This window comes from Channa argus, chromosome 13 (genome assembly GCF_033026475.1).
Source record: "Channa argus isolate prfri chromosome 13, Channa argus male v1.0, whole genome shotgun sequence".
Taxonomy (NCBI): Eukaryota; Metazoa; Chordata; class Actinopteri; order Anabantiformes; family Channidae; genus Channa; species Channa argus.
Window position 1 is genome coordinate 3202380 of NC_090209.1, and position 24574 is coordinate 3226953.

At 38.0% G+C, this 24574-nt stretch overlaps 1 protein-coding gene across 8 annotated transcripts in view; it reads right to left on the bottom strand.

The window, feature by feature from the left end:
* spryd3 (SPRY domain containing 3) overlaps nt 1-24574 on the bottom strand; it is a 57354-nt gene that overhangs the window by 20180 nt on the left and 12600 nt on the right. For all 8 annotated transcript variants that reach the window (XM_067526018.1, XM_067526023.1, XM_067526020.1 and 5 more), the window contains one exon: nt 8305-8454. In XM_067526018.1, the coding sequence (XP_067382119.1) occupies nt 8305-8454 (150 nt within the window). The remainder of the gene's footprint in view (nt 1-8304; nt 8455-24574) is intronic.

Sequence of the window (24574 nt, forward strand, 5' to 3'; positions counted from 1 at the left end):
TTTGTATAACCTTGTGTCATCAGGCTAAAACCTTTAGCTCCCCGCACGATAACAGCAACCATCTGTGGCATTAGCGTATGATCTGAATGGAGAGAGCAAAACAACAACCCATCTGTGTGTTTGGGCTTGTCTATCACATTTTACTCTAGTGCTTTCGCTACAAACAGATAAAACCGATAAACTACTGAATGAGTGGCACCTTAGCAACTAGACCCTTTGCAATCTGCAAATTTCAACATGGTTTTATGAGTAAACTGAACGTAGTCAGTTGAATACTATCAGCATTTTCAATGACTCAAGGTCCACATGTGATTTAAAAACTAAAGCTGAGGTTGCTCAGATGTAGTTTCCACCATCCCAAAATTACTTGCTTCAGAGCTAATAGTGTCTAAAGGCCTACAAATTATTATTAGGAATAACACAAGTGAACCAGTGTAAAGAAAGCCAGGGTTCTGTTAGAAGATTACAGAATTCAGAATACAATAATCATTTATTACCAAAAACAATATTAGGAGATAGTAGTGGACTTTCATGGAATTTTACATTGACATTTGAAAGACACACTTTCTGAATATAGAGCCACGTAGGGAACATGTAAGAAAGTTTTACCTACACACTGTAATGAATTGAAAGAAAAAAAATGTCTGCAACAACATCAATTATATTAAAGCCATCACATTACAGTTGGACAGGAAAAATATGAAATATATGAAAAATATCTGTTTTTAAATGTCCTATTCCAAAGGGTCAACTTTTAGATGTCATGCCCAAGATACTCAACTTGCTATGTCAACTATCAACACAGCACAAATATTCTTTATAAGAATGACTAAAGCTTTCCTATCTATAAACACAGTAGCTGCTGGTTAAGTTTCAGTGAACTAATCAACTAATTCACTTTCAAATCTTTGCAGCTCTTACGTTAGAACTAGTGGTACATTGCTCATGGTGATCTGCGTTTTTCATTCACTAGATCCGAGGCTTTGTTATAGGGAGTATTCTTTTGTTTTAACCTAAAACTGACCCTGTTAGACAAACAGGTCCACAGGAGAAACACTGAGAAACAGTTAATAAGACTGCATCACAAAAGGAAGAGGAAGAGAGCTGTTCCCAGGGTCTAGTCCTGGGGCATATGAGGACGGAGGAAGCGCTGCCATTCCACTCTCATGAGCGGTTCTATTTCATGTGTGTAATAGTGCAGTTAGTGTTAGTGTGTCAGTGTGTTAGTCCGTATGTGCAGCTTTATTACTGTGTTTATGTACATCGAGTCAGTCCAGTCATCAGAGACGGAGGGTCAAGAGTGAACTGAGAAAACATCTGGTGAAATCAGACACTGAAGTTGCTGAAACACATCTATCACTTTACTCCTCCGTCGTGACATTCTCTAATCCATCTTTCCATTTAACCCAATCAGCTTTGTTACTTCCCAGGGTAAAAATCTTTTTCATCTGGTTTACAGTGTTTTCAAAACAGCTTCAGATAATTTATCTATTTCCTGATTTTTTTTACCTGCCCCCCCCTCACTCACACACACACACACACACACACACACACACACACTTGATCTAATCCTTAATCGACCCGAACTTACCCCTTATGGTCGCCCAGCTCATAACTAGGCCTCAGTCTCTCTTTGTACCACAGCCTAGCAACCAATGTGTTTACCGGATGAAAAACAACTGTGCTACCAAGCATATACATGCTTTACAATCATGGAAACCCTTATCTTCATAGGAATGAGAGGGGAAACAAGAGGTCATGACAGGTCTAGGAATGGCAGTAGGGTCAAAACAGATCTTAGATTACAAAACCGTGCAAAACAACACATTTACCTTGCCTAAAAAACCATTCAAACTTATCACATAGAACAAATATCTGCGACTTCCCTGTTGAACAGGAAACTGGCAAAAGCAGCTTAGGGGATTCAACAATTTACTTCCACCATTTTTTAGAAGCTAATTTCAAATTAATGTTTTAAGTCCCGGCTTTCCCTTTATTTGATGCAGTTGAAAATATTTGAAATCTGAACAGAATTAAAACAATGTGCAGTAAAATAGGACAATAGTCCTATGTGTTCAAGCAAACATTACCAAAAGATGACTGGGGCTGCACTTAGACACGTGCTGATGTTTAACAGATATAAATTATTATAGTGTATATCATTTCATAATCAGCAGTAAACACAGTATGAGGTTACTACATCTGCCATATGCCAAAGCAATGGGTAAATAAAATTAACTTAATGACAGCACTAGAAAAATAAAAGAAGACCAGAACGTCAGCCCTGGACCAATATGTGATTTTATTTTTACATTTTTTATTTTGTTTTTATTTTCTGTAATGCATTGCCGTACCTCATTCAGCATTTGATTCGTTGTTCTTTTAAAAAATAATTGATGTTTTCAGATCAGCTCTGCTGACAAGGGTACTTGTCATTGGAACTTAGTGCTTTTCAACTTTCTAGCAAAAAAATAAATAATAAAAAAAAAACATTCCTCTCTCTTGCTATTAAATATAGACATGTCTGCAACCCCTTAATTCATTTACTGGTTCACATCCTTTGCCAGGCTGTGACGTTTAGTGCGTGAAGATCTTCAAGTGATGGACATTTGTTCAAATAAATATAATACTGTCTTTACATATGCAGAAGCCAGTGACATGGTACTGTTTGAAAGTGTTCTTATTACATATACTTAATTTCTCCATTATTTAATCCGTCCATTTTTCTCTCTGCACCAAAAGGGGCTAACTTAACTTCCAAAGTGTAACTTCTAGTATGGCACCTAAAATGACCAAAAACAATTGTTGCTTTTCTATGAGACCTGATATTATGACCGTTTTGAATAAGTTGTAATAAATATTTAGTGTAATTTGTAAACAGACATTTTCTTCACCCTAAGTTGTTTTGATTTCTCTAAATCCATCTTTAAAAACAGCCCAGATTCCCCTCTGTCCTCCAACAGTCATCTTAGAAGCTAAGTATTAACAATACTCAAAAAAAAAAATTGAAATTGTCAAAGTAGAAACACATTCTTTTATTTTTTACTTTTTTGGCCTTTCAGCTTATCCGGTGAGTTCAGTGTCGCCACAGTGGATCATTGTCCGCATGTTAATTTGGCACAGTTTTTAGATCGGATGCCCTTCCTGATGCGAACCCCTTCCTAATTTCTACCGGGCTTGGACCAGCACAGGCACAGCTGGGGGTGGGAATGGGCTGTTCAGTGTCTTGCCCAGAGACGGCTATATGTTGTATATAGCCGGGATAGGGGATCGAACCACTGACCTAGTGGTCCGTGGACGACTGCCTTACCAACTGAGGTTCAAAAATATAAAATAAAAAATTAGTGATTGCATAAAGATTCACCCCCTTTAAACACACTCATTGCATACTTTAAAGAACTGGAGAAAAGGACCGTTTTAGCCATAATGTCAAAAAACTGAAGGAACATGGCACATGCATGGATCTGTCTGGAGCCAGCTGTCCACAGAAACCCAGTGACCATGCAAACGGCAGACTAGTGAGGGAGGCCACCAAGATGCCAGACTCTTCTGAAGGAGTTGAAAGCTTCAGCAATTATTTTCTGCTCTTTTAAGACATGATGTAAACATCAGAGAGAATGGGAAAATTATTGATTAGTTGTGTTTATATATTAGCCTCTTTAAGTGTTGCCATGGCTTTTGGTGTGTTGTGGAAAAGCTGATATTCATGAGGAAGTAAAACTGTGATTCAGAGGTGATTAGGCCTGGGTCTGCCCAGATGTGGGTAACCTTTTATATCCTCTATACATACACAAACTACACAAGGAATTGTGTGAGCTGATGATCCTGCCATTATCTATGCAGATGCCTGGGGAAACAGCAAGTATGCTCGAACCTTTAGAATCTAATCATTCACTACTTTTGCTAGAATACAGGATGAACAAAACACTGACTGTTCGCATGATAGCCTAACAAGTATCCACTTAATATGTGGAAGATAATTACTGTAAAACCTTAACTAAAGCCTTGCTTTAAAAAGTTGTTAGGAATAAGGTACCTATTTTATACAAATCCTTAGAAACTCCACCCATCCAATGAATATTTTGTAAATTAGTTTTGTAAATGTACACATACAACACTTGCATGATGCATAATGTCATGTGAAGGAAAGTGGAGTCCATAGAAAAATGTTACCCATGACAATAAGGAGAAGAAAGTGTGGCACATGTGGCTTATGCTAACAGCACTATACTTTAGAGGAACCATTTACATTTCAGTTGCGGAGGATTTCTATTTTAAACAGTTTTTTCAAAGGCTGGGAGGTAAACTGCTGAGTGTGCAGTTTGGTAGTTTGTTCCATCATTGTGGGATCACTGAACTAAAGAGTGCTGTGTGGTGACGGGACCACCAATTGCCATTTGTTGCCAGAGCACAATGGGCAGGAGGAATTAGAGATCTGAAAGAGACAGTTGAGGTTATATGGTACTGTTGAGTTTATCACTCTAGGCAAAAGTCAGGGCTTTGAACCTGATGCAGGCAGCTATAGGAAACCAGTGCACAGATCTGAAGAGCGGTGTGATGTGTGTCCTTTTTGGCTGATCAAAAATGAGACTTGCTGCTGAATTGGATCATCTGGAGGGGTCTGAATGTAACAGTAACCCCATCAACAGGACATTGCAGTAGTCAAGACGAGATATTACTGGTGCCTGCACAGTGAGCCTGTGAGTTAGAAACGTGCCCCTGCAAAGATAACATGAAGGGTCATTCAGATAAGTAAGACCGAGGTTGGGCCAGAGCTGTTCTAAAGATGACCAAGTTAGAGAGTGCAGACAGGAGAATCTGGTGATTCAATGTGTCAAAGGCTACACATTTAACAGGATATACCCTAAACAGCCTCTCCATGGAATTCACACAGGGCTAAATCCATAAGGACATGCAGCCCTATGCAGTTCTGGAGGATGCAGGATTTCAGCATTTGACTAAAGTTCTTGAGATGACTTATAACATCCCATCTTGCTGACACATAAGCAACGCACTGATGAAAATACGACGAACAGAGCAGTACTGTGTTGAAAAAGTAATGTAAAAGTTTGTTATTTATGCTGAACACCAATCAGCCACAACATTCAAAAAGTTAAAAGTATTTTGTCCTTACCCTGAATATTAAAGTAAACATTTGTAAACACAACTGTTATATGAATGGAATCATGAATTTTGTGAACTGCTTTACCCCTAGTGGTTATTATATACGCAACACCAACTCTGTCTGCCAACCACACCAATGCAGATGCCCACACAGTGTATTTCCCTTAATAAAGTTATGGGCAAACACGTTTCGAAGCGCATGCTATTGATCAAACAAAACTGTGACTAGGGCACTAGTCAGGTGCTTTTACCAAGGTAAACCATTAAAAAGTCAAAAAAGCTTCAGCACTCTCAAAGAAGTGTCTAAATTCTTCATGTGTATGAATAGAAAAACCTTTTGGCATGAAAGACTGTGCAAAGCAGTGCAAACAAATCACATTCCTTACAAAGTATTAAAGTTTATTTATCGATTATAATGAACTCTGAGAACCGCAAGAGTAAAATAAGTGCATACCTCTGGCAGGGTGAATGCTTCGGCAAACAACACATCTACGTCATCAGATGGCAGATACCCATTAATTCGCAGAACAACAACACCCTAACAAACTGTAAAATGAGATGGCTTGGGTGATAACCGGCAGGTAAGGCTGTGCCTCTGGAGGCAGAGAGATCACCCACCAATCTTAGGGTCAGAGGTTTAATCCCCAGCCCTCCTGTTCACATGACGAAGTGTCGTTGGTATAAACAGTGATACCTTGCTTTGACCCACATAAGTGGGTCAAGCAAAAGCCTTGTATGGCAGCTCCACCATTATCGACGTGTGTGAGGCAACATTGTAGAATTATTGCATAATGAGGTATATAAGCAATACAGTATATACTTTGTAGATGCAGACCATTTTAGGTCTGCACCCATATCTTAACAATCCACAAGAACTGCGTTAATGCCATTTGGTGATTGGTGCACCCCTGTACGTCTGTTCAACATAAGCAGCCTCAGAGCTTGAAAGATAATTTACAAGTTTCATCTTTTACTTTTAGTATTAAAAAGAGTTCTGGTCATGTGAGAGAATGAACTGGCAGCTCCCTAGAGGTCTCGGTGGTCACTAATATTTTACATCCATGACACCTTCGAGGCTAAACATTCAGGGTATAAAAAAAACTCTCCTGAACCCCAGCTGTTGAAGACGGTTTCTGAAAACATTAGGTAAAATGTAAGTTTTAAGAGTATCTATTTAACAGAAAGCAGAAATTATTACAAGTTTAATCCTGTCCTTGAACTTGGTGAGGACGATTCAAAACAGCACTAGTGCAACTGGTCCTACAAAAATCTTGCTTACACAAGATGTTTTAATTGTTTATGTTCACTTTCTTTTAATTCTCAGGTGATCACAGTTCAACAGGTACAGATTTTTACCAGAGGATTGTCTGTTTTACTCATCAAAGCAGCTCAACTAAAGATATTAATCATTTGTAAGGCAGCCTTGCTAATGATGAAATGGGAACCACGTGTGCATTTTCTGGAAAATCAAATGAGGCCTCAATTGAATAGTGTTAAAATGTCTATAATTGAATTTTCCTCTTGGCAGTGTTTCGTGTACCCAAAGTACACCATTAGATCCAAGAATGGTTAAGCTTCTGGAAAATGGGAAAGAAAATAAAGTTCTGGGTAGTGCTATTGTCTATTACAAGTATATTCCTTTTAAAAGGATCGTATTTGTATAACCATCCTTCATATTTTCACCATGCAAAGGACAAGAGTTGGTGCTGCTCTTCAATTATTCGAAGATTGAAACATTCCCAAGAATGGCCTAAGAATATTTTGGATATGCTTATTACAGGGCGAAATGACAAGACAAATTTTTTTATTTAGACACATCTAAATGGTGACACCTTCAGTCACCTTCCTATGACTAAAACCTTTGGCCAGGAGAATATTTCATCATTTAGTGTCCAAGCGTCCCTCTCTGTTTTGACCCTGAACCACGATATCCTCTAGCTGGCAGGTCAGCAGTGACAGACAGTCACTGTCTATACTTCGGGGCTTTCAGCTTAACTCCTCCCTCCTATTCCAGAGCTGACAAGAGGCTCTTTTCACTACCTCCCCCAACTTGTGGGGGTGTCTTCCTATTCCTTCCCATTATTCCTAGAGCTTGCACAAAACTTGCGCAATTGGCAAGACACGTTTTGTCAAAGTTTTCCGTGATATGACCTCACTTCAAAAACTTGCTCAAATCAAATGCTGGAAAAGAACAACAAATGTTTTTAATTAGCAGTATTGAAAGTCTGACACAAATTAAGCGTACACCGTTATGTACTGCTTCAAGAAAATAGACATATGTATAAATTACCTTTTTTCACATGTGCAAAGTGGTACTACCAGCTGTGAAGCATTTAATCTAACGGAAATATAAGAGAAGGGGAAGAAGTTTTCACCAGTTTTGAGAAGATTATATTGCTATTTAATAGAAGAAGACAAAGTTGGACCCAGATGTCATAGAAACAATAATTTCTACCGTTCTTTCTATTTAAGCAGCCATTTCAGAAGCACATATTACTGCATCACTTTGTAAAAGGACCCAAGAGGATCTTTACAGCTCAGCAAGAGCAAAAAAGAAAAAATATGCATCAGCCACAGACCAGTTGTATTTTGCAGTCATCTTATTTCTGTTCCTTCCATAAATTTGTCACCTTTTCCAATATAACACCACACGGGGCAAACATGCACAGAAGAAATATATTCATTCCAACACGGGAGAAACAATCAGATCAAGTACTTAAATGGCTAAAAGTTTCCTACTGATCAGATAACCAAAGGCTTATAAAAGCACTTTACAGCCTAAACTTGTTTTGCTCCCTTTTGTTTTAACAATGTATTTGGTGTCTGTGATGTTAACAGATTTTCTTGAGTCTGTGACAGAGTTGCAGCGTTGTTGCTCCAGGTATGTCAAGAGTGTTGTTCTAGCCTGTGACTGCATCAATGATTAGTTTATGTCCAGGCAGGTTCATCAAAAGTGCTTAGAAAAAGTTACAGTATAAAATATACACTTGTGTTACTAGTATACAACTTAACAACATTCCATGATTACAGGAGAGAAGACACTGACTTAGTCCACCTGTAGGAATAAGCCAAAAGTAGCTAACTCTACTCAACATCTCTTGGGTTCATCAAGCTAGTCTGCCTAAAATATTAAAAAATTCCTTGTAGGTGTGTGTAAAGTTTTTTTTTTTAGAAACTTACCCTTCTAGCCAGACCCAGGGCAATGTAGCACTTCTCCCCAGCATCAACAATCTCCACTTCATAGTAGTGGCAGCGAGTGGTGAGAGGCTGACGGGCCTGAGCCAAACCCACGTCCACGATGCTCTTTCCTTTGCCGACATATTCCAAAAGCTGAGGAAAGGGAACAAATGGAGAGAAACAAAAGGTGATCTGAGTAATTTTGTATATAAATGTCAATGTTGTGTCTCTTGGTCAAGAGTTTACACTGCTGGCCAAGGTTGTTAACTTAAATGTCAATCTTAATATAGACAAGAGGCTGTAAAATGAGTTTTGTTTGAAATATTTTCAAATTTATCACATGTACATAAGTATTCACAGCCTTTGCCTTGACATTCAAAATTGATCATCCTTGAGATGTCCAACTTTGGAAAATTCAGTTGATTTGACTTGATTTTAAAAGGTGAGGACAAACAGTTGCTGTTAATAACAGCTATAAACAATTTTGGCAGACATGGTGACTTAGAGATGATGACATAACAAATCATATAAACTAGTCAGCTTTAAGCATTCCGCAGCCCTAGGTGTCTTAGTAAAGATCATTTCTGTTCTCGTTTATTTTTTCTGAGCTCCTTTGTTTTAGTTACATAGTGTCGCCCCTCTGAAAAAGAAGGCAGTAAACCAGAAGAGGTGAGCTCCATGGTATAGTTCACAAACACGCACCTTAAAACAGGCAATATGAAAGTGAGAAAGGAAGTGGCGTTCCAAAACTTTAGAAGAATCTCATTTAGACTGGAAAAATAGTTTCAAAATGTACAAAAAAGCTCTCCGTGATGCTAGAACAGCATATTATTCATCATTAATTGAAGAAAACAAGAAAAAAAACCCAGTTCCTGTTCAGCACTGTAGCCAGGCTGACTAAGACCCATAGTTCTGTTGAGCCTAGTTTTCCCTTAACTCTGAGCAGCAATGAATTCATGACTTTCTTTATGAATAAAATTGTAGCTATTAGAGATAGAATTCAGTAGATCCCCCCCCCCAAATATTACAGATAGATCTTTACGTACAGCAGTGCCAGAGTCATCGATAAGGCCTCAATCCCTGTTAGACTGCTTTTTACCCATAGATCTCTCTGAGCTAACTTCAGTTATTACCTCATCTAAACCAACAACCTGTCTGCTAGACCCTATTCCAACTAAGCTGCTCAAGGAGCTTTATCCTTAATAGATACGTTCGTATTAGATATCGTCAATCTATCTTTAGAAACAGGCTATGTACCACAGGCCTATGATGTAGCTGTAATTATACCACTACTTAAAAAACCCTGTCTTAACCCAGGTGTTTTAGCCAATTACAGACCAATATCTAATCTCCCCTTATTTCTAAAAATCCTTGGAAATGTAGTTTCAAAACAATTATGTGATCACCTTTACAGGAATAATGTGAATAACTGAAATAACTTTCAGTCAGGATTTAGAGTTCATCATAGTACAGAAACAGCACTGGTAAAAGTCACCAACGATCTTCTCTTCGCCTCAGATAATGGACTCGTCTCTATACTTGTTCTGTTATATCTTAGTGCTGCATTCGATACCATTGATCATAAGATTTTATTACTGAGACTGGAACATGAAATTGGGATTAAAGGAACTGCACTAGTTTAGTTTAAATCTTATCTATCTGATAGATTTCAATTTGTTCATGTTGATGATGAATCCTCCATGCACACAAAGGTTAGCTATGTAGTTCCACAAGGCTCTGTGTTAGGACCAATACTTTTTACTTTATATGGTAAATGGTCTGCACTTATATAGCGCTTTTCTACCTATTGGCACTCAAAGCACTTTACACTGCTTCTTATTCACGCATTCACACTCACAATCACACACACTCATACACAGATGGAGGAGCTGCTATGCAGCTGGCCAACGCTCACCGGGAGAAACTAAGTTGGGGTTCAGTGTCTTGCTCAAGGACACTTCGACATGTGACCGGAGGAGCCTCGGACAACTGTGACCACCAACTGTGAGATTGGTGGACAACCACTCTACCTTCCTGTGCTACAGTCGCATATATGTCTCCTATATATGTCTCTCTCTCTCTCTCTCTCTCTCTCTCCCCCCCTCCTTCAGGCAACATTATTAGAAAACACTCCATAAACTTCCATTGCTATGTTGATGATCTATCTATGGAACCAGAAGAAAAAATTTTATCAAATCAGTTAATCAAGCTTCACGCATGCCTACAAGACATAAAGGCCTGGATGTCCCACAATTTTTTACTTCTTAACTCAGACAAAACTGAAGTCATAGTATTTGGGCCCAAAAATCTCAGAAATATTATCCCCAACCATATCGTTACTCTAGATGGCATAAGTCAGGCTTCCAGTACTACTGCAAGGAACCATGGAGTTATTTTTGACCCTTAACCTCACATATAAAACAAATCTCTAGAAAAGCCTTCTTCCACCTACGGAACATTGCCAATATTGGTAGCATCTGTCTCAAAGTGATGCTGAATAACTAGTCCATGCATTTGTTACTTCTAGGTTGGACTACTGTAATTCCTTACTTTCAGGATGCCCCAGTAACTCCCTAAAGAGCCTGCAATTAATCCAAAATGCTGCAGCAAGAGTGCTGACTGGAACTAGCAAGAGAGATCATATTTCACCTTCACTAGCTTCTCTCCATTGGCTTCCCATTAAATCTAGAATAGAATTTAAAATCCTGCTTCTTACATGTAAAACTCTGGGTCAGGCTCCATCATATATATATATATATATAAGGGAGCTCATAGCACCATATCATCGCAGTACAATTTGATCTCAGAAAGCAGGCCTACTTGTGGTTCCCAGAACGGTACAATGGGAGGCAGAGCCTTTAGCTATCAAGCTCCTATCCTGTGGAACCAGCTCCCATGTCCAGATTCGGGAAGAAGACACCCTTTCTACTTTTCAGTCTAGGCTTAAAAGTAGAGATAAAGCTACTTTGAAGCTAATAAAGCTTATAGTTAGTTATAGTTATGCTTCTATAGGCTTAGACTGCTTGGGTATTCACCCCCCGATGCACTGCGCTCCTTTCCTCCTCCTCCACAATTGTCGCCGCTGTATGACATTTACTCTGTGTGTTTTCTCCCGCAGTTGTCCTTCTCCTTCTCTGTCTCCCTCTCTCTGTCCCTCTCTGCAGGTGTCCCCGGGCTTTGAAGCTGTGTGTTTTACAGTGGGCAGCTACTGGTCCTACCAACCTGTCCGATGTTTTGTTGTTGCTTTTGTTGCTCTTTTTCTTTTCTCTTTTCACTTTCCACTCACCACAACTGGTCAAGGCAGATGGCCGTCCACCCTGGTTCTGCTGGAGGTTTCTTCCATTAAAGGGACTTTTTCCTCTCCACTGTTGCCTAGGGTTTGCTCAAGGGGGAATTGATTGTTGGGTTCTCTCTATACATATTTATAGTCTTGACTTTATTCTGTAAAGTGCCTTGAGATGACTTTGTTGTGAATTGGCGCGATATAAATAAAGTTGAATTGAATTGAATTGAAATTGAATAGTTTAGTTGGTTAGGTATGGGATGAGGCTCTGGTCTTGTGATTGGAAAAGTTGAGATTGGGACAAAAGAGAGGAGTCACAGCAGATCAAGTATGGGCAGGATGGGCGGCCCACTAACACAGGTTAACCTTTGCAGGTGTATCTTCAGTAAATGGGCACTCAGATTGATTGACACTCGCAAACCAAAAACCCAAGGGAAAAACCTCAATGAACCACCCATGTTAACAATCCTACAAGTATGAACAAAATTACCAGAGGATAATGTAATTACTTTTAGAACTATTTTGGTCTTAAGCATAACAGGTGAAGAAGGGTGGGTGCAGGTGAGTAGTTGGGCACCTAGGCAACCAAAGAAGCCTTGAGCAGTTTTTTCCATGTCATGTGAGTGCGTGTGACTGAATGTATGAGCAAATGTGCAATGAAGAATACGCCCCCGGTTTGAAAGGCTAGAATGACAGACAAGGTGGGGGTGGACAAAATTACTTCTGTATTAAGCCTTTGCATATGTGTGTGTGTGTGTGTGTGTGTGTGTGTGTGTGTGTAACACCATCTGGGTGTGCTACTGTATGTTCCACTAGCCAGCCACCTGATGAAAACAGCTATTGAACATCTAAATAACAAAGTCAAATGTCTCAATTAAGTTATTGCCATTTTCACGTTTTGTTATGCTTTGTTGCCTAGTGATCTTTCAAAGTAAAAATATGTACAAACAAAGGTAAGACAAGTTGGAAAGTTTAATTTCAGTCTCTGACCTTGTAAGCTCAGTACTGGTTGCTGAGAACTTGCACTAGATTTGTTCCTGCGTAGCTAAACGGTGTCTTAAACAAGATCTTTGGGAACATGAATCGTTATTAAACCAATAGAGATCAATAAAGAGGCTGATAGTAGATACTCATGTTCACACTTATAAAATTCACTGTTGTTGGTCGTATTTTCCTAACTCATGATATGAAAAATAACATTTAATATTTTTTACCGTGGTACTGAAATACTAGTGTTCCCTGTATTTTCCATGTTTTACCCTTTAAATGCATTAATGACTGCACGTTGTCTGTGTAATATCAGCTGTTTATATACAAAATAAGTTTAAAACAAAATTAGAAACATAAAACTAACATTTCATTGAATTTATAAAAAAGCATATTTGTCAGATAACCTTATATTTCAGAATATTTACTTGTCATGATATCCCCTAAAATTCAATTCCAGGTTATTAAAGGATATTTAATAATCCTTTAATAGATATTTTACAGAGATGCCCTGGTAAACTCAAAAATGTGATGCAATGCATCTCTAAAAACTGACTGATAACTGACAATTTTTATATTGTCAAAATCCATTTGTCTATCTTTAACTTCTATCTTTTTGACACACTGATTATACAGTAGTGTTGCAAACATTAGTTGGCATTTAATAGGATTTACCCCATCATTTAAAGTGTTTTTGCAAAAGTATTCAAGCGTCATGTCCAAAAGAATGTAAAAACAACCATAAGATTTTTGTGAGCTGCCAAAACAAAGAAAACAAAAACAAAAGAGACATAAGGAGGCAATTACAATCACTTGTCAATCAACAACCAGTGTTGGACCAACATTTGTGTGACAGATGCTAATCACCAACTAATCAAATAGCTAGCATTTCTCTGTACATCACCTCAGGATGGTAGTTGGCATGGATTTTTGCTCTGAGACCTATCATTTGCCTTTATGACTGAGTTTTAGGTCCAAGATCTGTCAAAAGTTCTGCTGCATTTTGAACACTACACACATTTGTGTCTTGCCAGAAAACAGCTCTGTGTGAGGCATTCAAGCGGTTTAAGGATAGTGCAGAGTGAGGATCCTACAAGTTAAACGTCTAATAGGCTAACTGCTTGCGAATAATATAATCAACATTCTTTCAATGTTGGATTGGACTGGATATCAAACGTAATGAAAGTCAGTACCAAGTTATCTGTTGCATGTATTGTTACACTAATGGAAACTAAAGCTTTCCACATTCCTGGAACCTAACCCTGATTTCTTTATAGTACTCTGCTGATTAATTGCTCAAAATTACAGAGCTTTCAACACTAGCCTCCACCTTCTTTGTCACAGACTACATTTTCATGTGTACTCTTGTGTCTCCTTAAGTTTCATGCCTGGACAACTGCTTTTCTTTTGGTACAGGACGTAACAGTTTCAGTCTAATGAGCACTTCATTTTTAGCGTCTTGCTGCTGAGTAATGGATGAAAAAGAGACAAGAGGGCAGAAAAATAGGGACGTAGCCTTGAGCCAAACATGCCTCACTAAGATGCTTCTTTGCTCCTATATTTATAAGTGTTGAGAATGGTGATGGTGGTGTGCAAGGCTGTGTTTTGTTAAGCTGCTGCCTGGGTAACAGATGTAACGCCCAGAGAGTGGTCCTGCCAGTTTCCTGTCACACCTAATGAGGGAACTTAAGGAAAGGTGAGTCTGAAATTAGGAAACATCTTCTTTAATAAAAAGTTCAACTAATCTTGATTATTTTAGATTTTATTGCATTTATATTCATACTTTTCAGTACAATTATTTTTTCTTTTGTTTAAGCTTTTTTTGCTTGACCGTTTTTGAAATAGTTTTTCTGTTGTCTGTTTTTTTGGGTTTTCGTGTAAATCAGTATTTTAACCCACTTCTCTATCTCCTGGTCCACCGCATTTCTCACTCACTCAGTAAATTTTCACAGTTCATGTGCTTTAAAAACAAATTGATCAGGGTCCAACGTGTCACTTTAACTTTGGAAAATAGGACCTGGCCTTGTCCTTGAATAGAGGCTGAAATTCCCTGCTCCAACTCATTTCTCACTTAGGTTGGATGCCCTCCAGTAGCCAGATCTGACTTGTTCATCATTCTATTTTGTGTATAAGACAACCAAGATTTATATCCTGACGTCCCAAGAATCATCATAATAACTGCCAAAGCCTTCCATAATTGCTGTTTTTTAATGTTACAGTTTGCAACACTCTCTCTAGGGCCTATATATTGGCCCTATCGGAAAATCACATGTCAGTAGTTAATCGCAGTGGTCAGTGGCTCTTCTTTTTGGGCCCTTTCAAACAGTTATTATTCTTAGAAATAATAATAAAATGGGTACAATCGTATTCAGTAGAGATGTGTACATTCCATTGACTGGCTAAGCTTTGCTCCTCGTCTTGCTCTTTTTCTCTCTTCACCCTCTTACAACCCACACCCACAAACTTTTACTGCAATTCGTTATGACCGAAGCTGAACGTTTGCTCCTCATTCCAATTGAACATTAATAAACAGTCTCTGTCCAAACAAAGACTGTTTGGACAAGAGTTTAGTTAAACGGAAATAGTTAAACGAGTGATAAACTGAAGGAAACTAAGGTATGAAAGCTGAATAGTCTGAGCAATGTGATTCAGCTATCCAGCTGGTTTGGAATATTAGAAGACTTCAACCAGTGCTGCTCACTGAAGGAGGAGGATTGCAGCCAGCTAGTGCAGAAGTAAAAGGTCATACATCAAACGCAGATAGCCAAAGGCTTTTATAATTGCTTTTCATTCACCCATTCATACACACACTGATTGCACCAGTTCTCATGCAAAAATCTGGCCTGACCCACCAAGAGCAAATTGTAGATCAATGTCTTGCCCAGGACACTTTGACATATAGATAGGCCAACGCCGGGACGGTTAGACCACCTTTCTACGTCATGAGCCACAGCTGCCCTAACATCTCTACAGAAAGATGTAGAATAATAATATTGGTTTATGTTATCATTCATTTAATAAACATGTGGCAGGCACACGGACAAACCTTTCTTAACAAAAGAAATTCGGTACCCTCGGTGGTCTAGCATCTGCCATATCTCCTTCTTATACCGGTGATGTTTGTATTGGAGATGCTGGAACACATTTAAGGATTGTTGGTTCAGGTTTCTAACACAACTTGCACATTATTTATGTTTTTTTGTCACATCTGCTTTGCTGAACCAAACCATTTCTAAATGACAGACAAAGCTCTTTTTTTAATATTTCAAGGTAAGAGCATGACCTTCCACCACGCTTGTTCTTTACGTAGTCTTATAGGCAAGAAAAATCATATACAATACATTTTTATAATGGATACAAATGAGTCACAATATTTGATAGTATATGGCACAAGCATATGTCCAATAACAACAAAACAGAAACACCAACCTGAAGTACATGTATACTGCACTCTGCAGTATTGCACTGTGACTATTTTGTAACTTAATGTGACTATTTTGCAAATGTCATGCCTGCACAAAAGGCAAATGATAGGACCACTTATTACAAAAAGGAAAGGAATCTCTGGGATATTGCATCTCATTTGTGGCCCTCAGGGAGCTGCTATCAATACCTGGGAAATTCCCTGTAGTCAGTGACAGGTGGGATTTCTGCCATTCCCATAACACTGAGGTAACACAATACCTGAATACCTTTTTGGTATCATTTTTTTTGGTATAATCTTCATCCACTGCTGTGGCCAACATGTCTGTGTTTACATGCACTTAAGTAACCAGGTTACTAGGGTGGCTAAGGTTTGACTGACAGCAGAGAAAGCACAAACCTCAATTTTGCAATGTAGGAATTTTTTGTTTGTTTTGTTCAAAAAACAAACAATTCAATTTATTCTATATTTTGTACACCTTACAATGAATCATGTTGAGTTTTAAGTTCCACTATAAAGCCACTAATTAAGTGAAATACGTATTAATTATAAATATAGATTTCAGATTCACAGAAGTTCATCATTTCTCACATGTTCCAACTCACCTCAAATGACACTGGTACATTCTTATACATGAACAAAGTTGTGGTATTTAAAAACAGTGCCTCCAAAGAAAATACTCATTACTGAGTACAAGTGTAATGTGTTGTGTAATATCACTAGCACACAGGAAAGGACTGGCCAGAGTCCCAAAGTTCAAAAAGGCAATATATGCAAAATCCAAACATAATTCTATACATTGATAATACAATGTTGTGGCTACATTTCAAACAAGACTCTAAGACACACAGCTTCACTTGTATTTTAAGTGAAGGGTTTCTGTGACACTTAACTGTGTCTGAAGCTACATTACATTAAATAGGCTTAACTATTACTGTCCCACTTCAGAACTATAAATTCATATAAATGACACAATTTATCGTCCACATACTGTATCTGCCCAAGAGTGAAGGGTAATAGCTACCATCTAACAAGGTGTTTACCTGGGAACAAATTAGTTGCAAATAACAAAAGAATGCCACAAAATAACAACACACCCCTTCTCTTGTCAAGTCTTTCTTATACTGTATTCCAGCTGGGTCAGAAGTGATTTCCATTTATTTAGCTTAGTGGATCGCTTGCTTGTTGTGTTGTGATGTGTTGCATGATGATGCATGCTCCGCACCCACATGCATTTTAGTTGACAGAAAATATGCAGCAGGGGCTTTGGTGATAATGGTGGGGCACAAAGGACCATATGGGCTGGCTTTAAAAGGCTATATGTCTGAAATGCTGCCCTTATAGAATTACCTGGAGGATTGAAGACAAGATAGGCCTACATTTAAAAGTTCAAAGATTTTTTGTGTCAGTGCACCCAAATCAAATCCCCCCCAGTTCCAGTAAGCCTGCTGCTAGGTCTGCTCAGACATGCAGCTACATTTGTGAAAAGGAGCGTGTCTGCTGCTGAGCTAAAGCAACAACAAAGACACCACACAGGGACCATTAGAATGAACATAAGTCTGCTTGTGCAGCTTGGATTTATATTTATGTATTCAAACAAAACTGTGACGATGTGTAAAGTGTAAATATCAATTATTAATCAATTTTTTTTTTTTTTGTGGCTTAAGTTAAGAATTATTTATCATGTGTCTGTTTTAGTAAATGGTAATGATTTTTTCGTCCATCTCACCGACACATAAACTATACCTAGGCAGCCATATTTGACCAGCACTTTTTTAAAAATATCTCCAAGTGAAAGACAACACCCGTGATTAATTAACTACAAGACAATCTCTCCTCAATCTGGCACACCTGTAGACAACATATGTGCTGCTTAAATGTCAAACAGAATCTCAGATCACTGGTCACGAAGATTACTTCTATGATTTAAATTCATGACAGGACAAACATGATGAAGGACGATGTCAGTGTGTTTCCTCTAAGCAGGTTAGTATAGAAACTTTGATGTCATACCGTTGCCTGTGATAAAGACGCATGCAAAGGAATAAAAGACTGTAACACTGTAATAACTCAACACAACATTTGGACTAAGAGTCTCTGTAGCAGTGGCTGGCAAGTTAACGTTTTGACATTTTTCAAAATCTGCAATGGACACTGTCTAAATATCTGTAGACACATCGGCGGCCTATGCTAAAATAGCAATAATAACAGCTTTAATAACAATTAAAGCTCTCTAAACAACAACACTATCACCTCTGCCTACAACCTCTCCTCCACTGTAGTGTTAATTACAGCAAAGCTGTTGGCTGATTGTCATTTACTATGAATTAACTGTATCAGGTTGTATGTAGGCTACTGTACATTCACCAACTAGCCCAATTTACTACAAATCTTAGAGCTGAGCTGAGTTCTAATGGACTTTGTCTAACAGCAGCCCACCAGCAGCCGACCAGAGAAAGGCCAGAGACAGAGGGGGGAGTAGAGGTTCAGTGACTGATTTCTGTAGTGTTCATTATTTTTAAAAATGTTAAAAATTAACCCAGTGATTAATGTTAGGACTATCATGTATTTTATGTACAGTATGTTTAATTTAAGGGAATATTTATTGTACAGTTTGGTAATAATTTTGATGCAGAAATGAATTATTTACTTTTACTTTTTAGTTTATTGGAGACACCAGATAAATCTGTTTAATCTAGCACTTAAATGTCAAGGTCACTGTGTCCTTCCATCCATTCTCATGAATCTCAGATTCATTAATCTATCTCTTATATGAATATGGACAGACAAGCATGTGAACTACTTGCTACTTTAATGCAGTTTAATGCACCATTCCTTTTGTTTACTTTTAAAATAAATGTCGTAAGTTGATACTATAACAGTTTTTATCCAAAAATAGCTTTAAAAAACTTGTATAATCGTAACAGTGAGATAATAATAAGATCAGGCAAACTGACATGATAGAACAGTTTTAAGGTAACATGTAAAGGCCAAGTCAGACTGTTCTACCCTCAGGAAACATACTGCCCTTATGAACGGGCATGTACTTTCATTCATACCACAACTGGTGGCGCGTACACACTCTAAATCCACATATGCAGACTACAAAACACGATGGCAAGGATAATAGCAACAGCAAGATATATTTTTTGTTTGTTGTGTTTACCTGAACAACATCCAAAACAAAAGAAAAGTGAAAAGGTGAAAACCATAAAACGGTATGTGTACTGAGACCTAATACATTTTTCATAGCCTTGATGAATAATGTCTAGTTTACTTTTCTGACAAATGCACAGATGGCACACTGGCACTGCGGACAGTCTGTGCAGACATGCAAATGTCTGCAGAGAGAACTTCCAGACCATGACCAACTTGGGTAATGACATCATATATATGTATATTACAGCAGACACTTGAAAAATATGAATTGCCCTGTTTGTATCTAGGCCTGCTGTGCGATATCTCAAAGTAAACGAAAGAATGTAAACATTCTGTGACAAAGAAAACAAACTGCCTATAGTCACGCACAATACATTTTTCTTTGCAGTGATGATATTATTGTGTGACGTCTAATGGTGGAATATAAATCAAAACATCTGCTGTCTAAAGCAAGACTCCCACTAAGCCCGTGGGTTAATTCAAAGCTATCGTCAGTCATTTGGAGTGACGCAGATCCAAAGCCAGTCTTTATCCAATTTCTTTGGATTAAGTTATTCCTAGTTTCCTCATTTCACATGCTGCTCTGTTCAGACAATTGAAGCCATGCAACCACAACAACTTGATGGGAAAATTCTGAACTTTTATCCAAGAGTGGTGTCATTTTAGAATTTATTGTTCCCAGAAGAAAGAAAAAAAGGGAGGAAGGAAGGAAGGAAGAAGCAGGCAATCGTCGAAGGGCACTGGTACTACAGCTGGTGCTGGATACTGGAAAATATATGACAAACAAAGTGATAATAACCGTTGCAATATTTGCAATGCTTGTCCAATTGTGCAAAAAAAAGGATTGGAGGTTCATGTTTGCATTGAGCGGCACGTACGCAGGGGAAAGCAAGCCAAATTTCTCCCCTTATAAGAAAAAGCATTGAGCAAAAACATGGTGGTGAGGAAAAAAATGTCATTGATGTGGATTATTATCAAACACTTTGTGTTTGCCTAAGACACTGACATTTGTGACAAAGGAAGTGGAAATATACCCCTCAATGTAATGTACAGGGGATGGTGTGATCTTTTAAAAATCAAGAAGAACCAGAACCAAGGTGGCCCTTGGTGGCTGAACGTGATTCAAGCCTTTTGCATCCCAACCCGATTATTCACTTCACTGAGTCACCAGCCCCCATTACAGAAATCAAGATGCCAGAGCAGATAAAAAAATACAAAATATTTTATCAAATTACTAGGAAAGCACAGGAATAAAATGATAAAAATAATTGTATTTATTAAAAACTTTTTTGTAATTAAAGTGATCCTAAAGTTTTATATATTTTGGTGGACATAAAGCACTTCATATCACCCATGTAATAACGGGAGGGCTAATACATAATAATAATTAATTTTCAGGACTTGTTCAACAACACAGTCCTAAATTGTATGTCACTGTGAGATAAATGAGCTGAGCAGGGGAGTAAAGTCTCTGTTGCACACCTGGTGTAATTTTGCACAAACATCCTTCTACTAATTCACGTAACTTAATTGTTGGTGATATAGCAGTAAAAAATGCCTCTGACACGTCAACAGCTCATCTTACAAACGCTTTTGATTAAACAATAACTACAGCTCAGTTTCTCCATTCAGTTTGTCCACTCATGTCACTTACCACAGCTTCATTAATCACAACAAACTGTCCTATATATAACAATCCACCCTGACGGCAAGACAAACACAATCGCACATATTTTTATGCTTCGATATTGCAGGTTTACCACAATAAACAAGAGCATCTTGAGCATCTCTGGTTTAAATTTCTTAATTTGTTTTGTTATTTCTGGCTTCTGCTTTTTAAGGGAAAGCTGTAGGTAACTACCTGTGTTATAAACTTAAACCCATGAGCAAGAAGGACAGGATATTTAATAGGATCCCCTTCTTTATACTCAATGAACAACACTGTACAGTGCTTCTAGGGCTGAATAACATAAATATACTTTGCTACTGAATTATCATAGTTGGTGTTTGCACTTCTTAGAACTACCTCATCAAAAGCATACCAGTCAGAAAAGTAATTTATATTGCAGCGGTTTCTTCGGTTGCTCTGATTTTTAAAGACTAAATGCTGTCATCAGTACCAGTGATCTTCTGTGCTTATCAAACAGCAACTTGTTAAAACTATTCCACTGTTTTGATCAAATGTTAGTGAGGTGCTGCCGGGAGACGCAAAGTGCCAAGGAGTCAAAGAGGTGTAATTCATGGATGGCAACCAAATGACAGATCATTAAGTCACTGGAAACCGCAAAGCCAGAAAATATCTGTTGCATAGACAGACATAAGACAAGAATGAAAAATATTTATATGCCCTCAAAATAAAGCACATCAGAATTTCGGGATCAACAACCCAAACTCTTATCGAAAGAAGTGGGAGATATTTACTGAAGGGAACCAGCGGGAAAGGGAGGTGACAGGAAAGAAAACAAGGGGGAAAAAAGACAAGAAAGAAAATATAGATAAAGGTGAAGAACCAGGGAGAAGGAATACAGATAAGAAAGTAAGGAAAGGAAGTAGAAACTAGATAAAGAAATCAGATAAAAGTGCAGTAGTAAGAGAGGACAAGACAGAAGAGAGGAAGGTGAGGACAGGGGAAATGAAAAAAGAAGACAAGGTTTCAGGAGAAACAAATATTAAAAAAAACAGCTAAAAGAAACAACATGGCAGAGCAAACAACGTAGAAGTGAAAAAAACAATGCAAGAGCAGTAATGACAAGAGTCAAAGGAAAAAAGGAGGAAAGAACAGAGAAAGTAGCTTAGGAGGAAGAAAGTGAGAAAAGGAGACAAAAGGATGTAGAAGGGAACAGAAGAAAAGAAGAACAGAGTTACAGTTATGTAAGAAAATGCAACAGAAGAAGTAGACAGAGGACAGAATAAAGGTAAAAGGGGTTAAAGCAGGACAGGAGAAGAGAGGAGGTGATGCAGAGGAGGGGAAAAAGAAGACGTGATGGAACAAAAATATAAGAGTATTCAAAGAAGCAGATACTTAGGAAAAACTGTCCCAGCACTGAATAAAACCACACAATGAAGTGAATTCAAAGTCAAAAGCAACCCGGAGATTAAGTGAGACCACCATGAGGCTGAAGTCATGTTCGGCCCTTGAAGCATAATCTTACCACATACTAATCCACCTACCTACTCAATTATTTCTAGCCTTCAAAATGAAACCCAGTCTTCTCCTCCTCTCTTCTCATTTTCTCTGCCACTCAATTCTTTCTCTTGCTCCTCTATAAATCCAACTTGATTGTTTCAAAAGGTATCTAATGTGACCACTTTGTACCGGGCTCGTCCACGTCTTTAGCGTGTGGACTGAACCCTTGTAATTGTCACAATGGGATAGCCTCATTAGTTTAAGAATTATCAACTCATTATAATTGATGTGATTGGTGGTGGCTGCTTACGCATAAGAGAAAAACAAAAAAGTAAAGCAAAGCAACAAGCGAAAAGGACTAAACAACATTTCAAGAGACCACAGCTAGAAAGTTAAATGGACAATGCAGCTTGGCCTCTCAGCTGTGAAAACCACCAACCACAAGAGAAACTGTTTTTTCCTTAGAAATTCCTTAGAGTCCTCTTACTCCACCTACTGAAATTTTACAACCTGGTCAACTGCCAGACACTTGGCTCCACCAATATGTTTCATGCCATTGCCCCTCCCTCGTCCACAAAGGGGAAAGATGGACTGACACAAAACAGAACAAGTGTGCTGGATGTAACATTGTTCTCCACACTTAAAAGAACAAAAATCACAGCCTGGCCGTGTCTCATGTACCAATGATTGTTGTTCAACACAAGCTTACATCTTAACACTAGTTCTAGACTACACAATATATATTCTAATAAAGTGCTCATTGTGTCAGATGAGACACTGCCACTGTCATATACTAGGTGTTGAATCTTAAGACTTTAATCTTAATACAGATATTTAGAAGCAAAAATAAATACTTTAAAAGTAGCCAACAGAACTATTTTTTAGACACTCACTCTCATACAACCACTGTAAAGACTTGCACAGCTTGGCTCTAAACAGATGACCAGAGCTAGAGTTCAACTTTCAGTGGAGAGTGTAGAATCTAGGGTTGTGTACTGAAAGGAATCTGGTGATAATATATATACAGTATTGTATCATGATACGATTGCAATATTACATTAGTGGTCAGTCAGCTGATGAGTTGACATTGGCAAGTGTGTACACTCATCCCGGGTAATTAATAAAAAACGCAACTAAATACTTTGTCGGTGCACCTGATATTAGCGCTGCGCACATTCTTTCATCTATTGCCATGTTAGTCACAGCTAGTTTGTTTTTGTTCTAATAATTAATTATTGTGAACATGCTTAAGTTAATGCTGACAGCATTGTAAGGTACTGTACACTAACCAAAGCAGAGCAAGATCATTAGGATTTTCTTTCTGACAGCAGCCCGCACCCCCAAAGCAGCACCCCCCTCTACTAGGAGTAGCTACCTACCCAGCAATGAATCACAGGGCAGAGACAGATGATCGATAATAGTGACACCCGGTGATTCAAGTCAGAACTATAATTTGTGTATAATATATTTAATTTAGGGGCCTATTTTGCAACACAACTGTTGCTGAATTGAATTAATTTTAACTCAGATGGCAGTTACCTACAACTAAACCTAAAACAATCCAACAGTATCTATAATAAGTACAGTATGTATAATTGGGCAATAAATTGTCATTTAAAACATGATAATTTTCAGTTTGATTGAAACAGTTTTAGAGGAGTTGATTCAGCTGTATGATTATTGTGGAATGATGTAAAAAACAGAAACTCCTGTTAGTAGAATGTAATACAACTCAACAGCATCACAGACTACAGCCTCTAAGATCATACAGTTGAATCAATCAATAAGGTGACGTACTAGAGTTCATATTACATATGTGTATTGAGTGTGTATATTTTAGATGAATCAAAATTTTAGTAGTTTTATAAGACATTCTTGTTGCTGCTCTACAAATATTTTAAAAATACAAAATATAACCTGGTACTAAATTCATTTAGTGTGATTAATTCTAGTCTTTTAGCTTTCGGCTTCCCTGATCAACAGCAGCCATTAAAAAAACCTATATCTGTTGACCACTATATTGTATAGGGACAGACTGATATTTTATTCTCAGATCTACGCAACTTTAAGAAATCTGTAAACATTCAGACTGTGACACACACTCACACACACACTTGATTTGTTTTTGTGTTTTTCTTTTACAATAACTGCATTAGGGTAATAGCAAGAGCAGTAATGACTGTGTTGTTTTTTTTTTTCATATCAAAAAAAGAAATTGAAGTTGTTTCCACAGCTCCGTCTCATAGAATGAACAGAGTCAGACCTTTATAACTTCATAGTTTTTAAAGTTGTG